The 26,319-nt window shown below is 46.4% G+C and overlaps 1 protein-coding gene across 1 annotated transcript in view; it reads right to left on the bottom strand.

Moving 5' to 3' along the window:
* Positions 1-2,991: 2,991 nt before the first annotated feature.
* Positions 2,992-26,319, bottom strand: part of adam12a (ADAM metallopeptidase domain 12a) — a 66,427-nt gene continuing 43,099 nt past the window's right edge. The window contains exons 7-23 of the mRNA XM_030098141.1: positions 23,739-23,804; positions 23,263-23,334; positions 22,650-22,819; positions 21,728-21,812; positions 19,597-19,745; positions 13,329-13,506; positions 11,208-11,297; positions 10,919-11,114; positions 10,719-10,827; positions 9,448-9,646; positions 8,597-8,674; positions 7,501-7,609; positions 7,140-7,275; positions 6,755-6,869; positions 5,438-5,689; positions 3,457-3,638; positions 2,992-3,380 (exon numbers count right to left, since the gene is read on the bottom strand). Of these exons, the coding sequence (XP_029954001.1) occupies positions 3,311-3,380; positions 3,457-3,638; positions 5,438-5,689; positions 6,755-6,869; positions 7,140-7,275; positions 7,501-7,609; positions 8,597-8,674; positions 9,448-9,646; positions 10,719-10,827; positions 10,919-11,114; positions 11,208-11,297; positions 13,329-13,506; positions 19,597-19,745; positions 21,728-21,812; positions 22,650-22,819; positions 23,263-23,334; positions 23,739-23,804 (2,256 nt within the window). The 3' untranslated portion in view covers positions 2,992-3,310. The remainder of the gene's footprint in view (positions 3,381-3,456; positions 3,639-5,437; positions 5,690-6,754; positions 6,870-7,139; positions 7,276-7,500; positions 7,610-8,596; positions 8,675-9,447; positions 9,647-10,718; positions 10,828-10,918; positions 11,115-11,207; positions 11,298-13,328; positions 13,507-19,596; positions 19,746-21,727; positions 21,813-22,649; positions 22,820-23,262; positions 23,335-23,738; positions 23,805-26,319) is intronic.

Raw genomic sequence — 26,319 nt, forward strand, 5'->3', positions numbered from 1 at the left:
ACATATGTTTTTCCAAGCCTGCCACAGCCAGCTACAGGCATTTATAGGCTATTTTAGGGCACCAGGGAATACTTCGGTATTAAGAAATATTAGTAATTCTACGGGCCGTGTTTTTAACACGGAAGTTAAAAAAAAAGAGAGAGAGAGAGAGAGAGAGAGAGAGAGAGAGAGAGAGAGAGAGAGAGAGAGAGAGAGAGAGAGAGAGAGAGCACGGACTAAAAGAGAGACACAGGGAATTATTGTGTAATTATCTAATTATCTGATGACACCCCAAAACAGATGATTTTTTTTTTTTTAATCAATGTATATACATGTCATGTATGCAGCCATCGCTTTCCAGCCTCCATCCTCATCCAGAAGTGGCTCCAGCTGTCACCAGATGACTGTGTATGGTTTCAGGATCTTCCCATCAGCAGCACAGTGTCCTTGTTACTGTATGGATTGCTCCAGTTTCTCATCAGCAAGGGATTCTTTCTTCACCACACTGATCTTTAAAATAACACACACACACACACACACACACACACACACACACACACACACACACACACACACACACACGCTCAGTCTTGTATTTCTATCCTTGTGGGGACCGTCCATTGACTCCCATTCATGTCTAGCCCCTAACCCTGACCCTTACCCTAACCCTAACCCACACCACAACAAAGCCTAACCCTAAAGAAATGTTTTTGCACTTTTACTTTTTTCAGTAACAACAACATGGTCAAGAAAACACTGTTTCTCCTACTTAGGACCGGAAAAAGGTCCCCACAAGGCACGTCGTTCCACGTTTTGCTATCCTTGTGGGGACATTTGGCCCCGACAAGGATAGAAATACAAGAACACACACACACACACACACACACACACACACACACACACACACACAGCTGCACCCAGCCATTTCAAATGCATCCTGAAAGGCAACAGTGAGCACCCAGTCCTGGAACTGTATTGATTTAAGCAGTGTTTTTTTATCCCTCACAAAGACCTTGTCAAATTACTTTTAGACGAAGGCTCAGGCTGTTAAACAAGCTAAGCTGTTGTGGCTGTCATTGTTAAATAGTTTGTCTCAAACCTGCCTGAAACATTTTTTTCAATATTAAATTACTGCTGTTACCACGTTCAACCGTCTCAATACACTTTAACTCGTGCATTAAAGTTAAAGGCTACTGGCAAAAGGTTATTTTAGGACATGTATCCATTGTTCTTGAAGCATGTTCATGAGAGAAATATGTGTCACTGAACAAAATGTGAATTCAATTCTTTAATTTTTTTTTAACATAGATAGAACTGATCTTCATGGCAAATTAGCTTGAAAAAACCCCAGCAAAAAACATAAATTACAAAGGTTTTATTGTGTTTGAAAACAGTTTTACTAATACAGCTCAAGTGTTCAAAATACCATGACCAGACACTGACACGAGAAGACATTTTTCTTTTCCATTTTTTGTTTTTTTTATACACATGATGTGTCAAATGATCATTAAAAAAAGCATTCACTATGAAAATGTGTTCACCTGTAACACAGCATACGAGAAACAGACATGACGGAGCTTTCACGAGTAACTGGGAAGCACAAAAGTCCAGATTATGAGTTAAAAAACACATCTGGCTGAGAGTTCCAGGAGTCACATTGGATTTACAACCTTGTTGCAAAGTTTGGCAAGCAACAAGCATCAGAAATATTTCAATTTAAATGAAGGTAAAGTCATAATTTTATTGATGTATTGGTATCTCAGTGTGATGACAACAATGAATAGAGTCTGTGACATTCAGTTGCAGATTCTTGTGGGGTTGTTGGGTGAAATGCTCTCAACTTTTGTATTTCCCAGCTCCACGATCGCACAATAACATACAGACTTCTGAGTGTCTTTTAATGTGAACACGTAGCACTGGAAAAGCCAAGTAAACAAAGCGATGAATGCAAAACTAGTGCATCGGTATAAAGATAACTGTATCAAAAAAGTAACAAAATTCAGTCCATATCAGAATCCAGCCTACACATCAGACAGCTGTGCTTAAAGGAAATGCAGATTAATGTGAAAGTGTATATATAATCGCTGCATTGCATTTCAGTAAAAATGATAGAAGATCGATCATTTCCTGCTTCCAGATTGTTGAGTATTTTGAATGAACTAATCTGAGCAGCCAAAGTATTACAAAAAATGTTGAAAACTCAAAAACTGAGTGCTAATCTTAAATGACTCAGGGTAGAGATTTAGTTATTTTTAAGTGGAAAACAGTGTGTCCTTGTGAAGTGAAACTATCCTTTCCTATCAGAGAGAGGGTGAGAAAAAAAAAAAAAACATGATTTAAAATCCAGCTATTAACATTGCAGTCAAGCAGCGGCTGTTTACCGGTGAGTTCTGCGTTAAGAAAGAACTTAACGATTCCACGATTTTAATCAGAGGCCTTGGTGGAGACAGAGAGAAACACCGAAAACACACATGACCTTTAGCAGAGCAAACAGTTGGGTTTACTTTCTCGGAGGGATGAATACTTCCTTGATCTTGCCGTGTTTTGGATCAGTGCTCGGTTCACACCTCGGCACCCAGTTCCCTCCAGTGAGCTCCCTGGGTCTTGTTAATGAAGAGGAAATGGCAACTCAGTGACATTTTAAGAATTCAACTGGTTTCTTCTCGGTAATATAAATGAGGGAAGAGCCGACCTGCATAAAAACGGCCTCTCTTCCCTCCAATTCCCAAACGCACCCACGAACTTTTGCAGAAATGCAACTTTTTCTTTCGGTGTGTTTGTTTTTCAAGCCTCGTCGGACTGCTACAGAGAGCAAAAACACTTCAAGAAAAAAAACGAGTTTAGGTTCCGAACGGACTGAAAATCCTATCTGTGATTGCACAACAGTCCACACCATATAGTAAAGGGTTCCCTTCATTAAAACACGTTTCACAAAAGCAAACCTGCAATCGCTTCTTCACAGATTGGCTCTTAAAAAACAAAACAAAAAAAAAACCAAACACCTGCTTCTTTCCTTCTTAAAAATCATTTGAAAAAAAAAATAAGAAGTGAAATTAAACAGGTAATCAAAAAGTCAGAATTGCTACCGTGTAGTAAAAGTGTCTGACACAGTGCACTGCGTGGTAATAAATACGGAATATAAATACTTTACATGTACCTGAGCTCAGACTCGTAGCACCATTCAGAGACAGAGCACCAAAGGGACACGGCGGATCTGCCGATTCAGGAACTCACGCACACCGCCATCTTTCTTTTAAGGTTGTCAGAGTTTTCATAGTGCAAAAAAAAGTTTTTGTGTCTCGTCACGACAGCGTCCCTTCAGCACAAAGTCTCAGCTGCTGTACTTGATGTTGGCGATCACGCAAGGCTTTGGTAGTGTCGGGGGTTGCTTTGGACTCGACCTGGAGGAGGGAGATCTCTCAGTGAGTGGAAAAAAAGACTTTGGGATCATTTTTTTAAAAGCTATCCGGTGCTCACCTGTTTAGATGAGGGAGGGGGCGCACAGGTCGGGGCACGCCGGGCTTCGCCACGGAGTCACAGACGGCGGGCGGGCCCTGGACCGGAGCCGGGCCCTGCAGCCTGGACGGACTCCGCAGCAGACGGGAGCTCCTGGGATCAGCGGGGAGGGGTTTCTGAGGAGCACTGGGCTTCTCCAGCTCCTGGCGGAGGACAGACAGACAGACAGACAGCATTGAGATAATGATATGAGGATCCCCACCAGGTGGCACTCACAGTCAGACGCTCTGCTTCTTTCAGGCTCCAGGGTTCCCCTGACAGAGGAACCGCTGTGAGAAGATCTATCATGTGGTTTTAATCTTCTTTGAAACACTGAGGTCACGGGGGCCGGCTTTCTCGTCCCCATTTGGTGTCCATTCACCTCATCCTCTCCTGCATGGCTGAAGGGCGAATTCCATAAAAGACAAAGAGAAAAGGATCCACAGGGCTGAACCCTCCCTCACCGACAGAAACACTCTGTATTTACCTGCATAGAAAAGTTTTAACTAATCTGTCCTGAACTCTATGCTGTGGGTGGCGTTCCTGCTCAGACTGTGACCTGGAATGACCCCGGACTGGCTCCAGTGTTCCGGGGACGGATCAAGTATTATCGAAAATAGATGAATAAATATAAACAGCTTTTTTTTCCTCGCTATACCCGCCCCACACGGTTGTCTCCAGGGGGGGGGGGGGAGTTTTTTACTCCTGTCCTTCACATCTCGGAGCTGCCAAACAGCTGCTGGATGCACTGAAGTCTGCTGCCAACAGGAATCACTCCGACTTCAACAGCCACTTCCTAAAACTCTGCCAGCAGCTGCTGCATGTCACCTTCTGAACAAGAAAAGAAAAGTGAAATAAGGTTACTCCTTTTAGAGTATTTTCAAATCTCTACCGTATTGTGCTATTCGTTCTATAATGTTTCTGTTTATTTCTCACATTCATGTAAAATAATAACATGCTCTGTTTTGTGGTCACAAACCAGCCTCCAAAGGCCAAGCAGAAGTAAATCCCAGTCACATATGTCTTTTTAAATACTGTTTTATCACCAATTTGTAAGAGAAACTGTGGAAAATGAGAGCGCACTACAAGAGAAGACATTTCAGAAATATATTGCAGTGGAAACAGTAATAATGTGAACCAGTTTTCATTATTCATTCTGTTCCCAAAAGGTTAAACCACAATCTCTGGCATTAATTACATCCAGGCACCTTATGGTTGCTTTCAGGCAGCAACTCGCTTGTACTTTACTTTTTTCTTTTTAATTGCTTTTATTTATTTGCCCATTCAGAGTTTCCTTCGGAGCTGCGACTAATGAACGTTTGTGTTTTTCTTGATTTCATATTAAAACCATAATCATCAGTTTTTTCAAAGCCAGGAGGAACTCTTCAAAAACATTTCCTTCCAAAAAACCAAAAAAGTAGTCAATCAAAGCAGAATTAAATCAAACGGAACAAAACAAAAGGGAAAAAAAGCGAATTCCTTTGTGCTTATGCCTGAAAACTACTGACAAATTGTGAATTTGGGTGAAACGTTGCAGCGATTATCTGGAATCTGCGTTAATCGATTGATACATTTGTCTTCCTCGTTTTGCTTCTCTGGATTTAAACCTCAAAGGACAACAGTGAAACTGGATTAAAAACAAACAGAGGGGATTTAACACCCCAACCTTTGTCTTTCTGCACTTCCAGAACTAAAACTCCACGGAACGGCAGTGGCAGTGAGTTTTTACCACCCTGTGATATTTGGAAATACTCCCCCCCGCCTCCCGAGTCTGGCTCTGTTTCCATTATTTATGTCGTGGTTTCTGTTGTTCGACTCCCGTCTCGCCTGGATGCTGCTCGTTCGGGGGCTTTACGGGACGCAGAAGAACCGTGAAAACCGCCGACGTCTGAACGCCGATCTGAACACTCGGCGAGCGTCGTCCTCGTAACACCGTCCAATGAAATGTTTGAAACTCACTCACCATGACCATCCTGCAGGAGCTGTGGTGTGCGGCGCTGTGGAACGACGCCACGTGGATGTGCGGCGGGGGGGCCCGGTGGGGCGGGGGCACCGGCGGTCTCGGCTGGCCGGGGCCCGGGGAGAGGGACAGGGTCAGGGACAGGGGCACCGGGTGTCTGAGGTGAACCGGGGGGCACTGGGGGAGCCGGCGGAGGCTGTGGGACGGGTAGGGGGCCGCCGGCGGAGGGCCCGACTCCGGCCCCCGGTGTGGAGACTGCAAGGAAGATGAAAGCCGGCATCAGGAGTTTAGAAACGCCGGTCAGCGAGGAGAGAGCGTCTGTTTTTGATCAGAAACATGGACGTCAGCCTCTCCTCTTCCTGTTGCTGTCAGACACATAAATCAAGCGATCCCTCTTGTTGCTCCAGTTTTCCCTCAAGTCCTCTGCAGGTAACTTATCATAACCGAAGACCAGCGACGGTCTCATGAGCGCCCGCTCGGCCTCGCTTGAAGACGGACAAGGCTAAGGAGCCCACACACGCTCCCACTGAGAAACGAGCCAACATGTTGAGCGTGCCAGATGTGCACGGTTTAGCAGAACTCCCTACGACTGGAAAATGACCTCACCTGCACCGAGCTCACATCAAACGGCCTCACATCCTTTCTCCTCTTACCGTCGACGGCAAATGAAAGCCACGTGTTTGGGCGACCGAAAACGGTTAACGCGACGGCGGCCCGCCCGGCCCGCATGCGCCAGCCTCTCACCGCGCATCCTTCTAACCGCGCCGGCTCAATCGATCACGTGCCGGCCCCCATTACACGCAGCGTCAGGGCGGTAATGGAGTGGTTAACATACACGGTGTCGTGGCCACACAAGTCATTATGGGAAAAAAAAAAAAAAAAAAAAGAGAGAAAGGAAATACATTCCCTGTGTTGGAAATATTAGCAACAGGATGACTTCAGATGTCGAGTAAGTGGCGGCCCCGCTGTCCTTCATGTGGGAAAACACGCAGAGAAATCAATTCCTCCCTTAACAGACAGCTGTTAATGACACGAAATGTATTCAAGCCTGAGCATGCTGGGACTCCATTATCGCCGCCTCCTCTGCATGTCCGCGCAGGGCGAGGTGATTTAATTGGATTTGAATGAGCTGCCATTTGTGTGAAAACAACACGTCAATCCAGCTGAAAGTGATTTGCCTTATCGGAGCGGCGGCGGCGGCGGCGGCGGCGGGATCATCTGTTGCTGGAGTCTCTGCTTGTCTGACTCGGATACTGTACGAATGCCTTCCGAGACGCGCTTCTAACGAGCCCGTCGGCTGCGGACGCGCGATCTAGTGACCTTGAAGATGGTGGCGGTGTGCGGCAGGGGCGGCGCCGGTCGAGACGGAGACGCTGCGCTCGCCGGAGGAGGCTGGTTCGGAGCAGACGGTCCGCTGATTGCAGCGCTGACTGATCTGTAACACACCACAGGAAGAACAAAAATAAATATATATACACACACCTCTAATTGAACACCTTATTATATTTAGACAGCATTATTTACAAGGGTAATATATCTCAGATTGTTGAATCAAAACAAATTAAATGTTGATGTAATTGCTTTCAGAGTGTGACTGATTCTGAAAATCTCGCCAATAAACAAGCCCGTCTCTCATTTGAGCATTTGTAAACCTCGCCGCGTGGAACAAAGACATGCGATGCCGTGCGTTATTTAATGATCCCACCTCAGCTTCTCGATTGGGTTCTTCTTGCTGGTGAAGAGCAGACCCAGCACGCTTTTCTTCTTGACGCAGATGATCAGCCCGGCTCCCAGGAGGGTGAGCAGAGCCACGAGGATCCCCACCGTCACATTCGCAGCGTCTGGAACCAAGGAAGCAGAATCTGATTTCGACGGTTTGATCGCCACGCTTCCTATTCCCAGGGACGATTCACAGCATTGCTCCTCAGATGTGGAAAACTTTTCCAGCACTTTGCTTGAAGCTTCTGTCCTCACTCAGGACACGAAGCCCGAGCTGCAGCAAGTCGCTTCACGACACCAGAAGCCGTCTCGGCATTTAGAGTCATCCACAATCGCCGCTCGCTCACCTGCGAGTCTGATGGGCCCGCTGTCGACGCTCCCTCCAAAGCCCGTCTTGTCGCAGAACGGAGGCGCCCAGTGAGCCTCACAGTGACAGTTCTTGTTGTTGTTGCACACCTGAAGTGTAACGAAAAGGACGCTGTGAGGTTTGAGTGTGTGTAGAGAAAAAAAAAAATCAGTTTATGGTGATGAAATCGGGTGCAGACTTTAACGATTTCACTTATTTTGCAAAGGAGTAAACAGCTTCCATTATTATTCCTCAGACTATATTTCAATTATTTAAAGTGATTAAGGTTGAGGTGAGCTTCTACTATCAACCAGTACAGCAGACATCTCTCCTTTTCCTGCTACGTGCAGCCGGTGGGTCTGGAGAAAAGTCACGCAGGATTCCCTATCTGGGTAATAAGGACCAGGTGGGGTTTCTTTTTTTTTGTTTTTTGTTTTATTCCCCCCCAAGGCAACATCTTGATCTGATCTGTGCGTGCAGGGGTACCCTCTCTCCGAGAAGAGCAACATCCTTTTTATTTCAGAGTAAAACATTCCTTGGGGTTTTATTGATACGTCTTAACCGGAGCTAGACAAACAAATCTGGTCGTATAATAACTGGAGAGGCTTGATTTTAAGAGACAGACGCAACTGTTTCTTTTCTTTTTTCTTTTTTTTATGTTTAATGAAGGGAACAAATGAACCCGTCACTGAGAGCTACCCGTGAATTTAATACCACAAAGCTACATATTTCATCTCTAAGAGAGAGGGGGGGGGGCATTTTGGGGGTTTTTGCCCCTGAAAAAGAATCTGGAGTTTAAATTTCAACAGTTTTTAGGACAAGGACGACTGCCTGAAGTATGATGAATGGCGCTTAAAGGTAAGCATAAATTAAATCATTATATCTAATTGATTGAGCTTTTCAGCATTAAGGGTGATTGATTGCAAGCCACAGTAAACCCCCCCTTCAAACCAGTGCATGCTGGGTATTTTCAACACATTGTAGTGAAAATCCGCTTTTGGAAAGTCGTCTTGTTTGTGTGTGTGTGGGGATTTGAGATACACTGCTATCACATTAATTCTTCACAGCTCCAAAAGGATGAGAGGTAATGCACTCACCCCCCGGCCGCTGCACTTGGCCGAACACTCGAGCACGCCGAAAACACTGATATTCTGGCACTGACGATTCAGACACATCTGAAGCAGACAAAGACATTAAAAATTGACGGGGCGAGCTCAAAGAGCACGTCAGTAAAACTCTCAACCCTTTAATCTTTCAGAGAGAGAGAGAGAAAAAAAACAAAACAAGCGGATTCGACTCGAGATTTCTCTTAATTTACAACCGACAAAACCTCTTCAAATCTAAATCAGCACAGCATGAAATGTAATTATGCCACCGCACTGGGATTTTGTTCAGGACTGTATCAAAGCTGATTTTCACGAGCTATGATGTGTCTTATTAGAGGCGCCACGCCTTCATTCAGAAGCAGTGGGCAGAGAGGCCGGAGCCTCCCAGAGGCCGGACGCTGGCAGACGAGTAAATTAAACTTAAATGGAGTAACGGCATCGGCGGAGTGACCGGCGGGTAAATTAATGACTGCGGGGAGAAGCCAAATAGACTGAATCATGGGTCAACAATGAGAGGAAGGACACACCCAGAGGAACTTGGGTGAAATATCTCACTCATTTCTCCAATCTGCAACCAAGATAGAGACTTAAATGGAGACTCTATTTTACATTTCCACTTTCCTTTTAAATGGAACAGTATTTTTTCTTCACCTTTCATTGCTAAAAGTCCAAAAATGTAAAACAAACCTGTCTCTGGGTAATCTGATTTCATCCTACAGTCCAAAAACAGACATTTAAGGCTGCTTGGTGACTCTTAAACGCCTGTAGATGTGATTTTTAATACTACAGTAACACTAAAAGCAGTGAAGCGGGTAATCTGGACAGAGATTTCGGGCTCTCACCCGTCCGTCTCCGCACTTGGTCCCTGTGAGGACGAGGCCGGGGTCCGGCATGTCGTCGCCCAGGTAGACGTGCGTCCCCCTGCACAGGATCTTCCCCCCGTCTTGCAGGGGAATGTTGGTCTCGATGGAGACGGCGTTGGTGCCAATTACCGGGCGGTTGGCCCCTCCCTGACACTGGATTTTGCCACACTTAGCATCTCTGCAAACACAACACGGAGAACAGCGATGCCGTTATGGAACTGCACATCGCGGTTTTCCCAGAGGGCCATGCATACAGTGAATTATTATATTTCCTCTCACTCTCGCTGACCAATTAGAGAAACTGTCAGCTTATTTATATTGGTTTTCAGATCACAGCCTGAGAGATTTCAATGAGGTGAAACTTGCTGAATTACGCTAAAAGCTTCACTTAGGGCTGCAGATAATCACGATTTTCCACTGTGTCAGCCGCTTTTTCTACGTTTGGATTATTAAATGTCACAAAAATGGCAAATTAAGCAAATTTGCACATACTGGAAAGCTCGAACCACTTTGGGATTTTTTTTTTTTTTAATTTCTAATGACATATTCTAATAGATGAAGCAACAGTACAGCTCCAGAATAAACAACTTGTATTCAAATATCATTGAAAAAGCACATTATGTAAATGAGTTATGAGTTTATAAATGGTCAGTCTGTATATAAGCGTGTTTCTTAGATACAATCAAGTCAATTAGATGTATTTGTTTGCTGCTGACTGTATTTAGGATGCTAAAAAAAAAAGTCAAACTGGCTGTTATTGTTGTCTTTGCACTGGTATTAGGAGAAAAACAATTTATTGAGAAAGCGGTGAGAGAATTAAAAACAAGAAAGGGAAATAGCATGGAGACAGTAAAAGGTATTCACCGTCTCAATTATTCATCTGGTGAATACAGCATAGTAATGACCCCTTGGAAAGAAATGCCTGTGAGTGTTTTAGGTTATTTATGCTTTATAATTACTAATGTATGTGTGGATGTGTGTCTGTTTTACTATGAAATTTACCTGCTTCGTTAAAATTACTGAAGTTGTTTAGCGTTAACTGTGCTAAAGCTGTTTGTTGATGGTAGATTAATAAGTTGTTGTTCATTTGGTCAAAATAGGAGATTAGATGTGTTTTCAGGGTTTTATTTTTCCAGTTTAATGAGATGTAAAATAACGAATTCAAGGTGCGACTGCGCCAGCTTCCCGGCTCTTGAAAAGGAAGCGTTTTCAGAGATCCGCACAGATCCTGTGAGAGCATCAGGTCTTACCGTGCTTCACATTTGGCAAAGGAACCTTTGGAGTCCTTGCCACAGTTGCCATAAGGATCTCCTGCTGAGTTGACCCTTTCGAAGCAGATACCTGGAGCCGCTTTGGCTCCTGTAAAACACAACATGAAGTCAGCCGCCATTTTTTTTTTTTTTTTTTTTTTAACCTGTAGCCAAACAGTAAAGGGGAGTGTTTCACCCGCCTTGGCCCCACAGCGTGATGCACTGCTGCTCGTGCGTCTGGCAAATGCCGTTGTAACAGTAGCCGTCCACGTTCTGGCAGGCGTGGCCGTCGTGGAGGTAGACGTTGGAGGGGCAGTGGGGGCTGGTGCCCGTGCAGAACTCCGGCAGGTCGCAGGAGTTGCTGGATTCGCGGCAGGGGGTGCCTGCCGGCTTCAGCTGCAGCCACGGGTAACACACGTGAAGCCAAACAGACGAAAAACACTGCAGTGGAAATGCTTTGAAATGACCGACTGAGCAGAGGATCGTCACCTGACAGTCCTGGCAGCACTGTCCGTGCGCGCAGACAGCGTCTCCTTTCAGGGTGCAGGTCGTGGCGTTGCAGCAGGGATTCATGCATTCCTTCAAGCAGAGGAAAAGAGGGCGAAGAAATGTGAGAAACGGGGGAACAAAAGTCACGAAAAATTAAGTCAGCATAAAGAGATCATATTTCACCTCGGAGGCAAAAAAAAAAGCAAATACTTTGTTATCAGAGGGAACGCAGGACTCCATAGCAACTTATAAAAAAAACTGGCAGAGGAAAGGAAAACACAGTTTCCAGCGTTGAGAAAAGCAAAGTTTCCATCTGACAGGATTTCCACACCCCTGAAACCATGAACTCTACTGTGAAGTAAATAGTGAAATGAAGAGGAGAGGAAAGAAAAACACACACTGTGACAAAAAAAACCCCCACCTTCAATCAAGAACAACAAAGATATTCGTTTAGAAATGTGTGCGATTGTTTGACCTCTGATGGGCTGAGAACGTACATCCACATCCGGCCCCCCTCATCTGTATCCGGCAGTAAAGAAGATGGATGGAATCAAACATAATTGCTCATAAAACAGCTTGATTAGCTTATTGTGTAAATTTATGTTCTCCGGCAGCATGCTGGGGCTCCTCTGCATCATTACTTTATATCATGAACCGTACCGGCGGGTTGTAGCACCCAGAGGTTAACGCCGCCCTCCTCCAGCTAATTATCCCGTCTGTGGGCAGGTGGGTGTAACCACCACCGCCTCAACAGGACTGAATACTAATGCAGCAGTGTGATGCCCACCTACACATTAAACACACCCTTTTAATTGTTACTCAGCCTTCATGCAGTTCAGCCGGTGAAGAGTGAAATTCACGTTTAAAATATGGGAATTCTTCATGTGCGTGTGTCCAGTTCTGGGCTTGATTGTTCCTAAAGGAACAAACAGTTAGATCATTTACCAGCTCTGCGCAGAGAGAGGAAGACGGTGTTTGCGCCATATTTTTCCCATCTCACCGTGGAGGGCCATCTGCTTCATGTTAGCCTTTATCGTGACCCATGCAAGGCACCAATCAGCAACTCTCCGCCTCGTGATACAACGAGGAAGCCAGAATTCAATCAAGGCTCAGAGTGCATGATATGCCCTGTGTATGTGTGTGTGTGGCTGCCTGTGCATATATGATCTCTCACAGGGAGGCTGATGGACCCCCGAGGGCCGCCTCTTTCCCCTCCCGTCCTGCCATTATAGTCTGGATCCAGTGAAAATGCGAGTGCAGTGAGAGTCGGGAGGAAGTGGACGGATTGAGCTGGCAGGGGGACACAGCTGACATGATGGGCCTTCCAGAACTTCTTTTCAGCATGAAAACCATTAAGGGCCTTTTCCCATGGTCCCCGGGGCCAAGAGAGGCAAGAGGAGTCATGCTGAAAAGAAGTAGTCTGTGATTGTGAGGAGAGGGACCCGGGCTTTTTAATGAGGCTGTTTAATGGTGGAGAGAGGTGCTGTCTGAGCGCTGTGATCTGGCCTGGGCTGGCATGACGCAGCTCTCCACTCTTTGGAGAGCTTTATTATTGCTGCTGGCGCGCGCCTCGGGGGCTTACGATAGTTTCTTTGTTTTTAAGGACAAGGCCACTTTCAGGCGGACCGGGGCCGGAGCCCGAGCAGCTCGGGTATAAAGGTGTAAACACATCACAAAAGACTCATTTGGGCTCTTACGTAAGTCAAGAAATCCTTTCCAAATCATATTACAGCCCTCTCTCACATTTTCATAATTCTGCGCCCGTCAGCGTGTCTCTGCGTCGTGATGAACTGTTTTATCGCCCGGCGGCGGGAGCGGCGAGCAACTTCGTGCACGACGACGCCCTGCTGTGAATCAGTTCAATAACTCACAGGTTGACAAGGTGGAATTCTCTCTTTCAGAGCGGATTTCACCATAATACACATGTTTTCTCCCAAGCACATCTTCTGCGCCCGGACTCTGAGAAACGTCCTTGCATCAGCTCATTAGGTTTAAAACCGAGGTCAGCGATTTGCTGTTTCCTTGGGATATGTTGTTCTGCGCTGCACAAACTTCTACTTTTCCCCATTTCATTAGCCGTGTGAAGCATCGGAGAGCGGCTCCGGCCCGTGGCGCTCTCACCTCCAGCTCCCCACAGTCGCACTCCTCTCCCTCCTCCACGTAGCCGTTGCCGCATTTCTGCCCGCCGTACAGCACCTTCACCTCGGGCATGTTGAACAGGCACATCCCCACCCCCTTCTCGAAGCTGGCCGCCAGGTCCTTCTTGCTGCAGCTGCTGAACACCGTGGGGAACGGGTACCTGCCGGCGGGAGAGGCAAGTTCGGTGAGCGATCGACAAGGACCCTCTTCATCCCTGATGAAAATCAGCGCTAATTGCTGCTAATCACAAAATCAATTAAGATCCGGAGCCGGGCGCCCTCTCCAAAGCTCCATCAGAGCCCCTGTGACTCCACTCTCTGAGGACAGCGAGAGAGAGAGAGAGAGAGAGAGAGATCTGATTAGACATGCTTTATGAGACAGGAGATCATAAAAACTCCAATCCAAAAAGTGCTTCCTTTGCAAGACTTGCAACACCCATAAATTTGGGGTGAAATGGGAGACTTGTGTGTTTTTAATATTGTTTTTGGAGCGGAGAGAGAGAGAGGGGGTGGTCCACACACAGCCCAGGGCCGCCTCTGCCAAAAATCTCCGTTAAAGACCTCGTGCGGCTTTATTGAGCATTTCTGCGATAATATAGGACCTGGGATGACAGTGCGCGTGTAAAACGTGCACGAACATGTCCAGATTGTATCTCATCGTCCGTGCGGTTGTTGATATAAAGGCACAATAACAAGGTTTTTAATACCTACACAGACACTATAAACTTTACAGCTGGGGGGCCTGAATGGGCGACTCTGCACATCATTTTCACACTTTTATCTGTAATTGTCTTTGTGTGTGAGGAGGATAATGGTGCGGAGAAGAGATTTAGTTCAACTTATGTGTCCAAATATCACTTTCAGCAAGAGCTATTGAATTTTTAATTGCAATTTTTGAAACTTATGTTGAGCACCTCTCCAGCGCTCCCAGCTCCCACGAGTGAGAGCGACTTTTTTTTTTCCTTCTTTGCACGGGTCAGAGAGACTTTCCCTGCGTCCGCCGTCTTTATGTGGGGCTTATAAACACTGAGCACAGCAACAACGGCTGCAAACGACCCAGCGGACCGACTGCACTTGTAAAACTTTCCGAGCAGTAATTTAGAGATTTTAACTCAAAATGCATTAACTTTAATTCATTCAGCATCAGATAAGCAAACTAACAAAGTTTGCTCGTTTCAGACGTTCAGTGCATCGTGTATTTTCCAAAATGAAGGGAACGCTGTAACAGTTTTTTTACACAACTTATAATAACTGCAGTTCTTTCAAGAAAAGCTTGAACATGAGTGCCACTTCCTGGAAAGCCTGAGACATGTTTTGAGGGGGTAACAAAGCTCTGTAATTGTCATCGGCAGCCTAATAAATGCAAATCGCTGAGGATTTTCTATTGATACACAAGTATGAATGTGGCGGAGCGGCAGATTTGTTTGCAGCTCGGGCTGAAAGCTCAAGTCAGATCTGCTGGCTGAAAAAAAAAAAAAGACATTTTTCCCCCCTTTTGTGTTTTTGACTTTCAGAAAGGAGGAATTTCTGGCTCATTCAAAGCCTGCTCCTTCTCTGATTGGGATTTCACATCTAATGTAGCTCTTCATGAAACGTCAGGGCACCGTGGATGTTTTGACATTGCCTAATTCTTGGCTTTTCTCTGATTTTCCCATTTGTGTGAAGGCAGCTTTCATCGCTCATTACTGCTGACCTCCCCCCCTCCTCACAGGTTGTGCTGGGTGAAAGCTCAGGGTGGATTTGTAGTGAATCAATATGACAACGGGAAAGGTCAATTACAAAGAAAAAGCCGTATTTAACATCCATAATTGTGTGCAGGTTTTCTGTTTCTCCGCTCTGATGTACAGCTGTCAAGGTTGCCGTTCGATTAGAAGGTCACTTCCTGTTGTTGATTCCCACCTCGCCTTTAAAGTCGGAGCCGAAGCTGCTTCCTCCAGTTGATGCATTCATTCAATTCCCATGAACTCGGCGCTGTTCTTCAATTACGAGCCCGTGCAACGCGTGACAAACACTCACGTCCTCGTTCCTTCCCCTTTTTTGTAACTCTGAGATACGCGAGCCGGCCCGGGGATCCAGCTGTTCTTTATGAGAGGCAATACAGAAATAATTGGTCTACCCTGCAACAGTCTGGGGGTGGGAGAAGGAATAATGGCTGTGAAAAGGCAGAGGCACCCATGAATTACAGCGGATGGCATTTAGCAGCTGCAGTCCCCTGGGCTAACAGAGCGGTGCCAGGGCCGGTTATGGCAGGCACATCTGGGCCTGACGGTGAACCGAGGACCCCGGAGACAACCTAATAAAGTCTGGGCCACCAGACTCAATCTGGATCTGCCGTCTTCGAGCCTGTTCTCATCCCGCCCTGGCCGTCCTGAATCCTGTTGAATCTCTGCGTGGCTTCTTTGTTCTATCTCACATGTTTGCATTACTCCCCTCCTGCTTCCGCTCCAGTTCCATTATTCCGCCGCGCTTTGTGTTCCCTGCAGTCGGCATCTGACAGGTCGGAGCCGGAGCCTCCGAGGTGCCGCAGTTGATGGTTCATAGAATGCACAAAGCAATCGCTGAGACTAAGCTGCAGCAACAGCCAAACAAGGCTTTAATGGATCTGTGGGAGGTCTGTGATAAAGAATTATTTCCAGGTCTATCTGAAGCCTCGGTGACGCGCCCCACACTGTGATAATACTGCGGTGACGGAGGCAGGCAGACAGTCCTGCTGCTTCAAAGAGGAGGTAAACTTTGACAGATAACCCATATTTTAGAACATTTATAGGAAATGATGTCCCTGGAAGGACTTTAGAGATATATGAGATAGGAGTTCCTTTCAATTAAAAACCTAAACTGCAAAGAAAGTGAAGGTGAATCCATCAACCCAACATTTTGGACTTCCTCCATTGCTTGAAAAACATGCAGGTGGCTAAAACCCAGACATGGCCATTGATAAAGAAAGATGAATTTGTGGCAGACTGATGTTATAAAGCCACGGCCATATTTCACCACTAAGCTATGTGTAAATGAAGCTTTATTACATTTCAGAAGACCTTGATCTTATGGTTTAAATATGAAAAAGCTAAGTTAGTAAGAATAAGAAATGTTTTATGAAAAGAAAAAGAAAAAAAAAAAACACTAGTTACTTCACTCGGAGCTTCATGAATTTCCCAGATTCCTTTGTGCATGTGGAGCCGGAGCTCTCGGCGATGGCATGAGGTGATATGATCTGCTGCTGGCCTGAAGTGCCTGGCAGTCTGGCTGTGTTGGACATACTGAAGAGCATTCACACATTAATTTCCCCACGGACCCAATTAAACAAGGCGGACTAGAGAGGTCCTGTTCTTCGGCGAGCCACAGGTCACATTTCCATGCCTTGGACTCACTTTCTGTGATTCCTGATAATTTCACGACAAGTGAACAACATCAGCCTCTGTCATGTTCTGATACAGAAAAAACTGACCTTATTTTATTGGCAAAATATGGATGAAACATCTGCTGAGGTTCTGCAAAGGGCTTTGTAACGAAACTAGAGCTGCGAATGTTCATGACTTTCTATTCAACGAGACAAAATGATTCTGCCTCGCACATAAACAAAGGTATCATCTGCATTCGCCTGGAAAATAAGCCTATTTTGGCTGAATCACACAGCAGCTTGTCTAAATCGGTGATAAAATGAAAGATATTCTGTGTGAAAACTTCACGTAAAAAAAAAAACAAAACAAAACACTGTATCCAATTTCAATCTTGTGGTTGAGTTGGCATGCAATTTACCTTTTCTTCGATTATGCTCCGATTTTTATTTTTATCCCCAGATTTGTGAACAATTTCAGAAAATACCTTTTTCTTGTGACATTGGAAAAAAAAAGAATCTCTTCGTTGATGAAAGAAGTGAGCAGAAAAATGTTCTCAGAGTTAATGATTGAACCTTTAGACGGAGCATAATGGAAATTTAAAATCATCTGAACCAAACACAAGGCGGCATGACTGAAGAGACGCGTTTCTTCTCTGTATATTTGTGCATGTAAGTATGTTCTTGTCCATGTCGCCAGCAGGAATTCATTTTCTGTCTGTGTGTGTGTGTGTGTGTGTGTTCCTGCATGTGTTTCGGAGAGACGTAATCTCAGAGGATGAGAAACACCAGCCTGTTCTCATTTAGGTGGAGGGGGGGTGGTGGATGGAAAGATGGATGGAGAGGGGGACACAACAATTGGCCGTGACCAGCTTGAACGGGAAACAAGCGGCGCTCTGTGCAGATGTGCAGCTGGCACCGGGACAGCTCGCATTTTTACAGGCCGACCCGTCAACCCCCCCCCCCCCCCCACCCCCCACCCCCCCCCCCCCCCACCCCCCCAACAGCCCAGCCTCCGTAATAATGATAAACTGAAACTCATGATCTGTTTGGCTGAAATCGTGGAGACCAAGCAAGGCCAGGGCGGCGCAGTCTGTTTAAATGTATCAAAGCTACTGTGCGCTCTATTTTAATGAAGCCACACACACACACACACACACACACACACACACACTCGCACACACCTGTGGATATGTCAAGTCATACGAACCCCAGGCAGTCAAATCAACGACAAAATACAAAAACAGCCCTCACAGGATACTTCAGACTGGCTGAACATGAATGTTTTTTTTTTGTTGTTTTTTTTTTTTAACCGACTGACGCGGCTAATAATCAGCGGGCCTTTTGTGCCAGCTCCTTCAAGCCCCGGCTTTAAGTCAAACGGTTCTGAGTGATCACACTGAGCTTACAAAAGACCCGATTTCCTGATTGGAAAAACATGGCGGCCCCCTTTAGAAACAATGGACGTCATTCAAGTGATTGCAACAAATCCTGTGTGTGTGTGTGTGTGTGGCACTATGGCATTTCAAATCCTCACACTACCTCAGATAAAGTCATATGCCGCAGATCTGGACTTAATGGAAGAGTCAGACAGGAATCGAGAGTTCCTAAACATCCTCATTTGAATGTATTGCTTTCCTAATCCCGGATTAAACGGCACAGCAGCAATATGGTACAATAAAGAGTAGTAGAGAGGATTTTTTTTCTAAACCAAGGATTAGATTATTTCCTTCTTTCATCTGCTGGAATGGAAATACACACACTCTGCGGGGAATCAAACAATACGGAATGTATTCAGATCTTATTTGGTTTCTCTGTCGACCGAATTTAGAACAAACAGCGTTTTTCACACTTAGGGAAGTTCATCACTGCTGCATACTAGATGAAGAGCGCTTGAGGGAGAGGTGGCAGGTTTTCCTTCAGTGTAAGTGTCTAATAGACAGTTTTCAGAGGTATTTAACTATTTAACGAGAGAGATTTTCAAACATTAAAGTTGCATGTATGTCAAAGAACAGCATCGCTCAAGCGGTCTGTGAGAAGGGGAGAGTCGTAGAGACAGAAAAACACAAGAAGAAGAACGAAGCGCTGCCACTTTACTTTAACTTCACCTCACTCTTTCTTTTCAAGGTCGCTGTGTTGCCGTTTTTGGAAAAGCCTGTGGTCAGGGATCCCCTCAATCAGGGTTAAAAATAAACCTACATCTCTGCGCTGTGTTGTTTCTACAATCAGGACTCGTGTTACTGTGTTTTTCATGGTTCTGGTCCAAACCAAACACGAAAGGGATGTTTCCAGCGTGAACCCCAGTCGGAGGCTCCCAGAGACCGCCGGACCTTGGCTGGAGCGGACACGCCGCGGCGTTTCCACCCAGAGCGTCCCGTGCATCTGCTCAGTCCTGCTGCAAAAACACTCCACGTTGCAGCAAATTATTTATTAGTCTCGACGCGCGTTTGACTTTTTGAGAGGTTGCCGTTCCGGTAACCGACGTTTCTGCTGCTGTTCTCGCTTCACACGGAGATGGACTGCGTCACGTGGGTCAGTCTGCGCCGCCTCGGCCACTCAACCGTTGACTTCCCCTTCAGAATGAGTCATATTGCCCCGGGATCCGCCACAAACCCGCCGGCCCAACAGCTAAACGCCATCATTTGCTTACTGCTCAGCAGACAATAAATTACCGCAGGAGAGCATGAGGAATAATATTTATGTAAGATCACAATCTGGGTTTCTGAGACACTCGTATTTAACAAGTGAGTAAATTAATTCAAAGTGAAGGATGGCGTGACTTCACGGTGATGTATTTTAAATGGTTTTGGATTTAGCTGTGAAGTTAAATGAGCTGAAATAAAACCCAGACAATAATGGATATTGCGGTAAGGACTCTTGGATTTATTGACTCGTAGCCGCGGAGCCAGACACTCACCCGGTGGAGGGAGTCATGATGCAGCCGCCGCGGTCGACCGTCACCCTGCAGCCGCAGCCCCGCTCCGGCGTGTCGTGGTTCATCCCGAAGTTGTGTCCGAGCTCGTGGGCCAGAGTGACCGCGGCACCGAGGGGGTTGTCCGAATGGTCCTGCCGTCACAGATCAATCGGACAAAACTGAAATGTCATTTCACCTCATGAGAACTTCCTCTGAAAAACTCCTCTGCATGACAATTCTGATCTATTTGTGTATCTGCAGGCGAGTCACGATGCTACAGGCAATCGGATTTGTACAGTTTGCGGTTTTTTTTGTTGTTTTTGCAGCAACAATACGAGCAGCTAATTAGGAACGTTTCTGAATACATACTCAGAGGAAATATACAAAATAATATTAAAAAGAAAAAACAAAAACCATTAATGCGAGCCAAATTGTTGCTCCCTAATGGAAACACTGGAGAAACATAACTCAGAACAAGTAAGCGTAATTGCATACTGCCAAGATTAAACACACAGTCGTGCCGGATCGGTGCTTATCGGAGCATTTCCTCTGTTCACGGCGCTGTGGCACCGAGACGGGAAATGAAAGCAAACTACAGGCTGTCACCCTACAGCTCTGCCTGCAAACTCTGACAGCGCCAGATGTGCAGCTTCATCGCTGCAAATAAAGACATCCTCCAAGCAAAACTAGTAAATCGTTTGGATGATGGAGGGGGAAAAAAATAATAATATTTAAGAGGACCTCTTAAAAATGACACTCGCAATTCAGCAAAGATAATCAAACAGCCAAAGAAAGCAAACTGACACAGTGAGTTAAGCCTGCTGTTGGATGAGGATTTCCTGCAAGTTGTGTAAAACATGAACACGTGAAAAGGCTGCATGAATAATGTAAGGGGGGGAGGCGATCGGCTCTTCACGGATTCAGAGCTGGATGTCAGAGCACCTTGCCTCTGGAGGCCTCCGTCACCGTGCATTATTCAGGAGAGCCGTGCGAGTCGAGACTCGGGTTGATGAACTGCTCTGCTGGGGGCTTTTTGAAAGTAACGGTCATCAGCTGTCAGCGCCGCATCCCCAGTGCGAGGGCCCTGGACCGGGCCTGTAAACTCCGATCCCGTTTTCCTGGAAGAACCCGGGCGCCTTTGCCAACAGATGACGGCGAAATGCCTGAGAGGGCGCTTCACGCCACTGTCTGTTCTGTGTTGCACCACACCAATTAAATTAATGCAACAATCAGGTCTGGTGTGGGAAGATTCCAGATGCCTGCGAATGGATGGTAAAGTTCTTTTTTTTTTTTTACTGCGTGGAAGAATCGCAGCGACTCCCTCAGGGAAAATCTAACTAATGAGTTTAAAGGTGGGGAGTAAATCAAGGGACACGACTGAGACAAGAAAGCTTTGATTTGCCAAACAGAGGAGTGTGTGGTTTGAGATTAACCATTGTCTGCTATTTGAAGTATGCGTATATGCAGTTCCATCATAATCACCGAGTCCTCGCTTTCCCATCTGGGAGGATAAGAACGAAGAACCATCTGGGGAGAAAACTGCCAAACCTCACCAGCCAAGTAAGGCCCCAAGACAAACAGTCCCTCACACACAAGCCCGAATAAAATGAGGGCACGGCTAGTGCAGGAGCAACACGGCGGAGGCGCACAGTCTGGGGTTGCGGTTTGTAACTGGGCACCAATTACGACTCGGCCTTGCGTTTTCGTTCAAGCGCCGACACGCTGTACCCTTAAATTCACTTGTCTGTTGCACCTCATTAAGAGGCTAAGGTCTCCGCTTGCGCAATCGATACACATTCTCATTAATCAGAATAAAGCGGAGGGCACCATGGATACCCTCACTTGGCCTTCCTGGGAAAAAAAAAAACAAAAAAAAAAACAACAAAAAAAAAACTTAGCAATGTCTGCACCCTGAAGTTAAGTTGATATCAACTCTGGAATCCTCAGCTCAACCCTCGCACAGGAGACCCGGGGAAGGAATCTGAGAGCATTACGTTAGACGGGAGGGCGAACGAGGCAGAGAGTGAAGGAGGGGGAGGAATAAATATGCTTCTGCTGAGAAACACAGAAACACAAGAAATGGCTGTTTACTCCGGGACGGCCTGAGCAGATGCGCACGCGTCTCTGCACGTACCATGACGATCCCTCCAGACTGCTCGGCGGTGCACATGCTCATGATGGGCGCCATACCGATAGTGGTGCCCTGGAAATACACTCCGCTAAGAAAAAACAAAGAAAAAGAGGAACATAATTGGTTATCATATCAGCCGCAGACAGCATTTGTCTATATTAGCAGCCCGGAGAGTTTATGACTGGTGGTAATGCTGAATCACCTGTGACTGCCGAGCAGTGTTTGGAGGACTGCAGGGGTCGATCATGCAAATGCGCGGCGGCAGCTGGTTAACATTTCAAAGCCAACATATTTTAAGACCTTGCTACATGAGCAGGGAACAGTTCATTGGTTTCTAATTAGGCCTGAACGTGAAATTGCCTTAAGCCTTATTGAAAAACAAGTTTGTCCGCGGCCGTGGCGAGGCTTCGCCGCGGCGCATTATTCTAGATGGGAACTCAAAAAGTTGCCGGTCGGGAAAGTCTTATTTGCCAGTTGAGCTACCAAAAAATAGCCAACAACGCAAAACACCTTTTCTGAGGTATTTGTTGAATCGTTCCAATCAAAGCCTGGCAGATGTGTGTGTGTGTGTGTGTGTGTGTGTGTGTGTGTGTGTGTGTGTGTGCGTGTGCGTTCTTGTATTTCTATCCTTGTTGGGGCCAAATGTCCCCACAAGGATAGCAAAACGTGAAACAACGTGCCTTGTGGGGACCTTTTTCCGGTCCTAATAAGGACAAACAGTGTTTTCTTGACCATGTTGTTGTTACTGAAAAAAGTAAAAGTGCAAAAACATTTCTTTAGGGTTAGGCTTTATTGCGGTGTGGGTTAGGGTTAGGGTAAGGGTCAGGGTTAGGGGCTAGACATGAATGGGAGTCAATGGAAGGTCCCCACAAGGATAGAAATACGAGACTGTGCGTGTGTGTGTGTGTGTGTGTGTGTGACAGACCTGATGAGCTGGGCGTTGTCGTGCGGCTTCTGCGGCAGCAGCTTGACCTTCCTCCAGTCCAGGAACTCGTGCAGGGTGGTGAAGGGGTCCTGAGTGATGGGACACTTGTCCACGTCGCTCCACACCTCCAGGCCCACCAGGGCCACACGGATATTCAAAGCCCTGTAGAACTGGGGGGGGGGGGGGGGGGGGGGGGGGGGGTGAGCGAGCTGTGGTTTCAGGGGAATGAGCTTAAAGCGATTTTTTTTTTTTTTTTTCTGTCACTCTCTCACCGAAGATTACCTTCTAAAGCCCAAAGGCTCTGAAATAGTCAGTTAAAATCATCGGGGGTCTATGACCAAATCCTCAGACATTTATCACCATGCCCCCCCCCCCACCCCTTCCACATGAATAAATTATATTTTGCCTCCGTTTTATTAAAATGCCACCCACTGCACACAATCTATTACGCTGGCCTCTTCGCAACATTTCTCGGCCGAGTTATGAAATTGATCATCCGTTCATAATCCAATCAGCCTCTGCTCGCCGGTCGGTTAATTCTCACCATGCTTGACGTGACCTCTAATAAATCACATTCCCACATTGCGTCGCTCCTTTTTGATTCAATTGTTACCTTGTCCACATAATTGGCGATCTCGGCCAGCCGCTGCTTGACCTTCTCCATGTCCTTCCCTTGTTTCTGGAACTAAACAAGCGGGCAGAACAAAGAGAGTGGAGAAGGAGACGGCGAGTGTTTATTATCACCGGAGACAGTATTTGGGGAGCTCAGGAAAAAAAAAAAAAGTCCTCTTGCTGCCACTATCATCAAAGGGCTCCTCGGCGGAGCTCAGGCTACAGAGATAACCTCCGCCACCTTGTCTTATATCCGGCATTTATTCGGCATGACATTGACCCACATGTCCCGCGCCGGCCGGAGAGAATCTCTCCTCTCAGCCTGCTTTGGGATGGTAAGATTTGAGGGAGCGCGCATAAAAGAGCCGCCTCATTTGTGAGTCAAGTGGCGAAATTATACATGCGGAGGGACGTGGATGGACAACAGCTCATCAAGGGGACGGCGAGCAAGGTGAAGTGTGCACGACCTCCGCCTACCTCTCTGTTGTCGGCCACGATGATCAGCTCCACGTACTTGGTGGTTGTCTGGGCATGGCGTTTGTGCTGCGAGAGAACGGGAGGGGGGGGGGGGGGGGGGGCGGGAGAGGCAGCAAGAAAGGCGAAATATCGCAGAGCGATTGAGGGAGGGTTGAGGCGGATGAAAGAGAGAGAGAATGACAAAGCGATAAAGCAGGAGACAAAAAGAAATCCGTAAGGAGAGCGAGATAGAGAGAGAGAGAGAGAGGAGAGAACATTAGGAAGAAGCACTTAACTGCAACTTTGCGCAAAGGGCAGCCTAAATTTAGCAAGTGGCTGCTCGGCAGTGGCTTTTCACCTGAGCTACACTCCACACAAAAGCCGGCAGAAAACGAGAGTCGAGACAAAGCAATCAGCTCCTCTTCACGTCCGACCCGACGAGAGCGCCGAAGGTCACGCAGCCCTGCGATAACACTCCAGGAACCCACTTATTAACTAATAAATCACTGCTTTTAAACAACGCTGCTCACACTGCCGGCGTGCCGCACTCCTCGGCTTTTCATTCCCAATTTTAAAGAGATAACAAAGGGCAGGTTTGTGCGATAACCTCACAGCGACCTTTAATACAGAGGCGACCGAAAAGGGAGCCATGGATGAGGAGCTATAGCAGATCTTTGTCAGCGTTCATTGGAAGCGGAGGATCGGACTGTACTGAACGGTTCTTTTTGCACATTATTCATTTAAATCTGAAAGATTTCCCAGATTTTTTCGTAACCCTCCTCCCGTGTGCCGAGGCGTCTACTTTTAGCCACATAATTGTAATGAATTTGATCTGCTGTCAGAAATTGGAACAGATATTTTTGGCTCTCCTGTTGACAAAGTCCAGCGGTAAAACTGGGACATTTCCTCAATTCGGAAACACAATTAAAATATGAAACGTATCCTCAACACACGCCTTGTAGAATTTAATAAATCCAGTCAAATGACGGTGAAAAAAATGCAGAATCACATAAAAGTGTTAGCGAAGGTGAGAGTCAAAAGGAAAAGGGGTGAGCGTTCCCAAATCAACAGAAATGTAGCCTCTGGCCACAAAGCACATGCTACTCTCACGCTGCGTTGGGAGGCTTCTCATTCTCACCACACGTGGAGCTCGAGTCTGTTTCACCTGCACACACACACACACACACACACGCTCGCTCCTTCCACTCATACGCTTGCAGATCCTATACTATCCTGCTGGCTAAGGGTTCTGCCGTCACACCGTGGCCCTCTTTCAACCTGAGCCTCTTTATCCTTGCTGGCATGGCAGGCTGGATCCTCTCTGCTCTTATCTGCCTCCTCCATAGATAAGCCAGGATGGGCAGTGCGCTCTAAATGCACCCTATGGTGATTACCAAGTCTCCGGGAGGCCGCCGGGGAGGAGAATCACATGAACGCCGCGTTCAGTCCACTCAGTGAAGAACATCCCCCTTTCGCCTTGAATCCAGTCCAGCGAGTCATGTTTGGATTTACAGCAGTCATTTGACGGCGCATTTGTCTCCATAAAACTGGAAAACACCGGGGTTTTCATCCAATGGATTTATTTTAAAAAGCCCTACTATTGATATCTTCATATATTTTTTAACATCCTTCTAAATGTTTAAAGCCTGCAGTTCACAGAAATGGCAATAACATGAACTAAACATCATTCCTCCTTCTCCTCTCAGTCCCAGCTTTACACAGCATGCCACAACCTCTGAGGTCCAACCGGCTGGGAATCGAACCAGGAAATCTGCTGCGTGGGGCTTTTTTTTTTTTTTTAGCCGAATGGACCTTGGTGATTAGGTATTTTTCCTCATAAACAGCTCGGCTCCCACAGGTCAGAAGTGAAATTCCACGCTCGAACTCTGCAATGCAGTTTAGGCTGGAATCCAGCTGTTCAGTCTATATGTACGAGAGGCCACTTCGGAAATGATCCCTCCAGTCGACATCAGACACGAAAGATGAGCCAGCGTTTGAAACAATGGAGATCTGCAGGAGCTGGTGCATTTTTCTTCCAGCCGGGCATCATATCTGCCCTCCTCTAATCCATCTGACTCCCGTCATATGGGGCACTCAGCCAGCAAGCCTCTTTATCTCCCGGCCCTCCAGCAGAGGACACGCCGGCGCTTATCAGGGCGGCGGCGCACACCTCGGCGCCCCGGCGTAACACGCTGAGGTGAGCTCGCCCACCCGCCCGCCGCCGCCGCAGCAGATCAAGACTTTATGTTCTCACTGTCTGGTGTGTCTTCTGTCCGCTTTTCTTTTTTTATTTTACCAGAAAGTCACTGCATGTGTCTTCATTTGTTTTCCATCTTGCTTCTCAAATCCATATAAATACCTCATTTACAGAATTTTTTTTCTTTTTTCTTCTTCACAGAATTCCTTAATTCTGCATTTGTGGTGGATGGTTTGTGATCATTACCCTCCCGAAATGTTGAAAGATGATAACTAACAGCAGCTGTTTTTCAGCCCTTTTTGTTTTGTTTCGCTGGCTTTTCTTTACAAAGCAAGTCATTTGCTTTGTGTTGGAGGAGAAAAGACCACCCTCAACACTTTGCAATTATTTTTTTTTCTTTTTGCT

Source organism: Salarias fasciatus, chromosome 8 (genome assembly GCF_902148845.1).
Source record: "Salarias fasciatus chromosome 8, fSalaFa1.1, whole genome shotgun sequence".
Classification (NCBI taxonomy): domain Eukaryota; kingdom Metazoa; phylum Chordata; class Actinopteri; order Blenniiformes; family Blenniidae; genus Salarias; species Salarias fasciatus.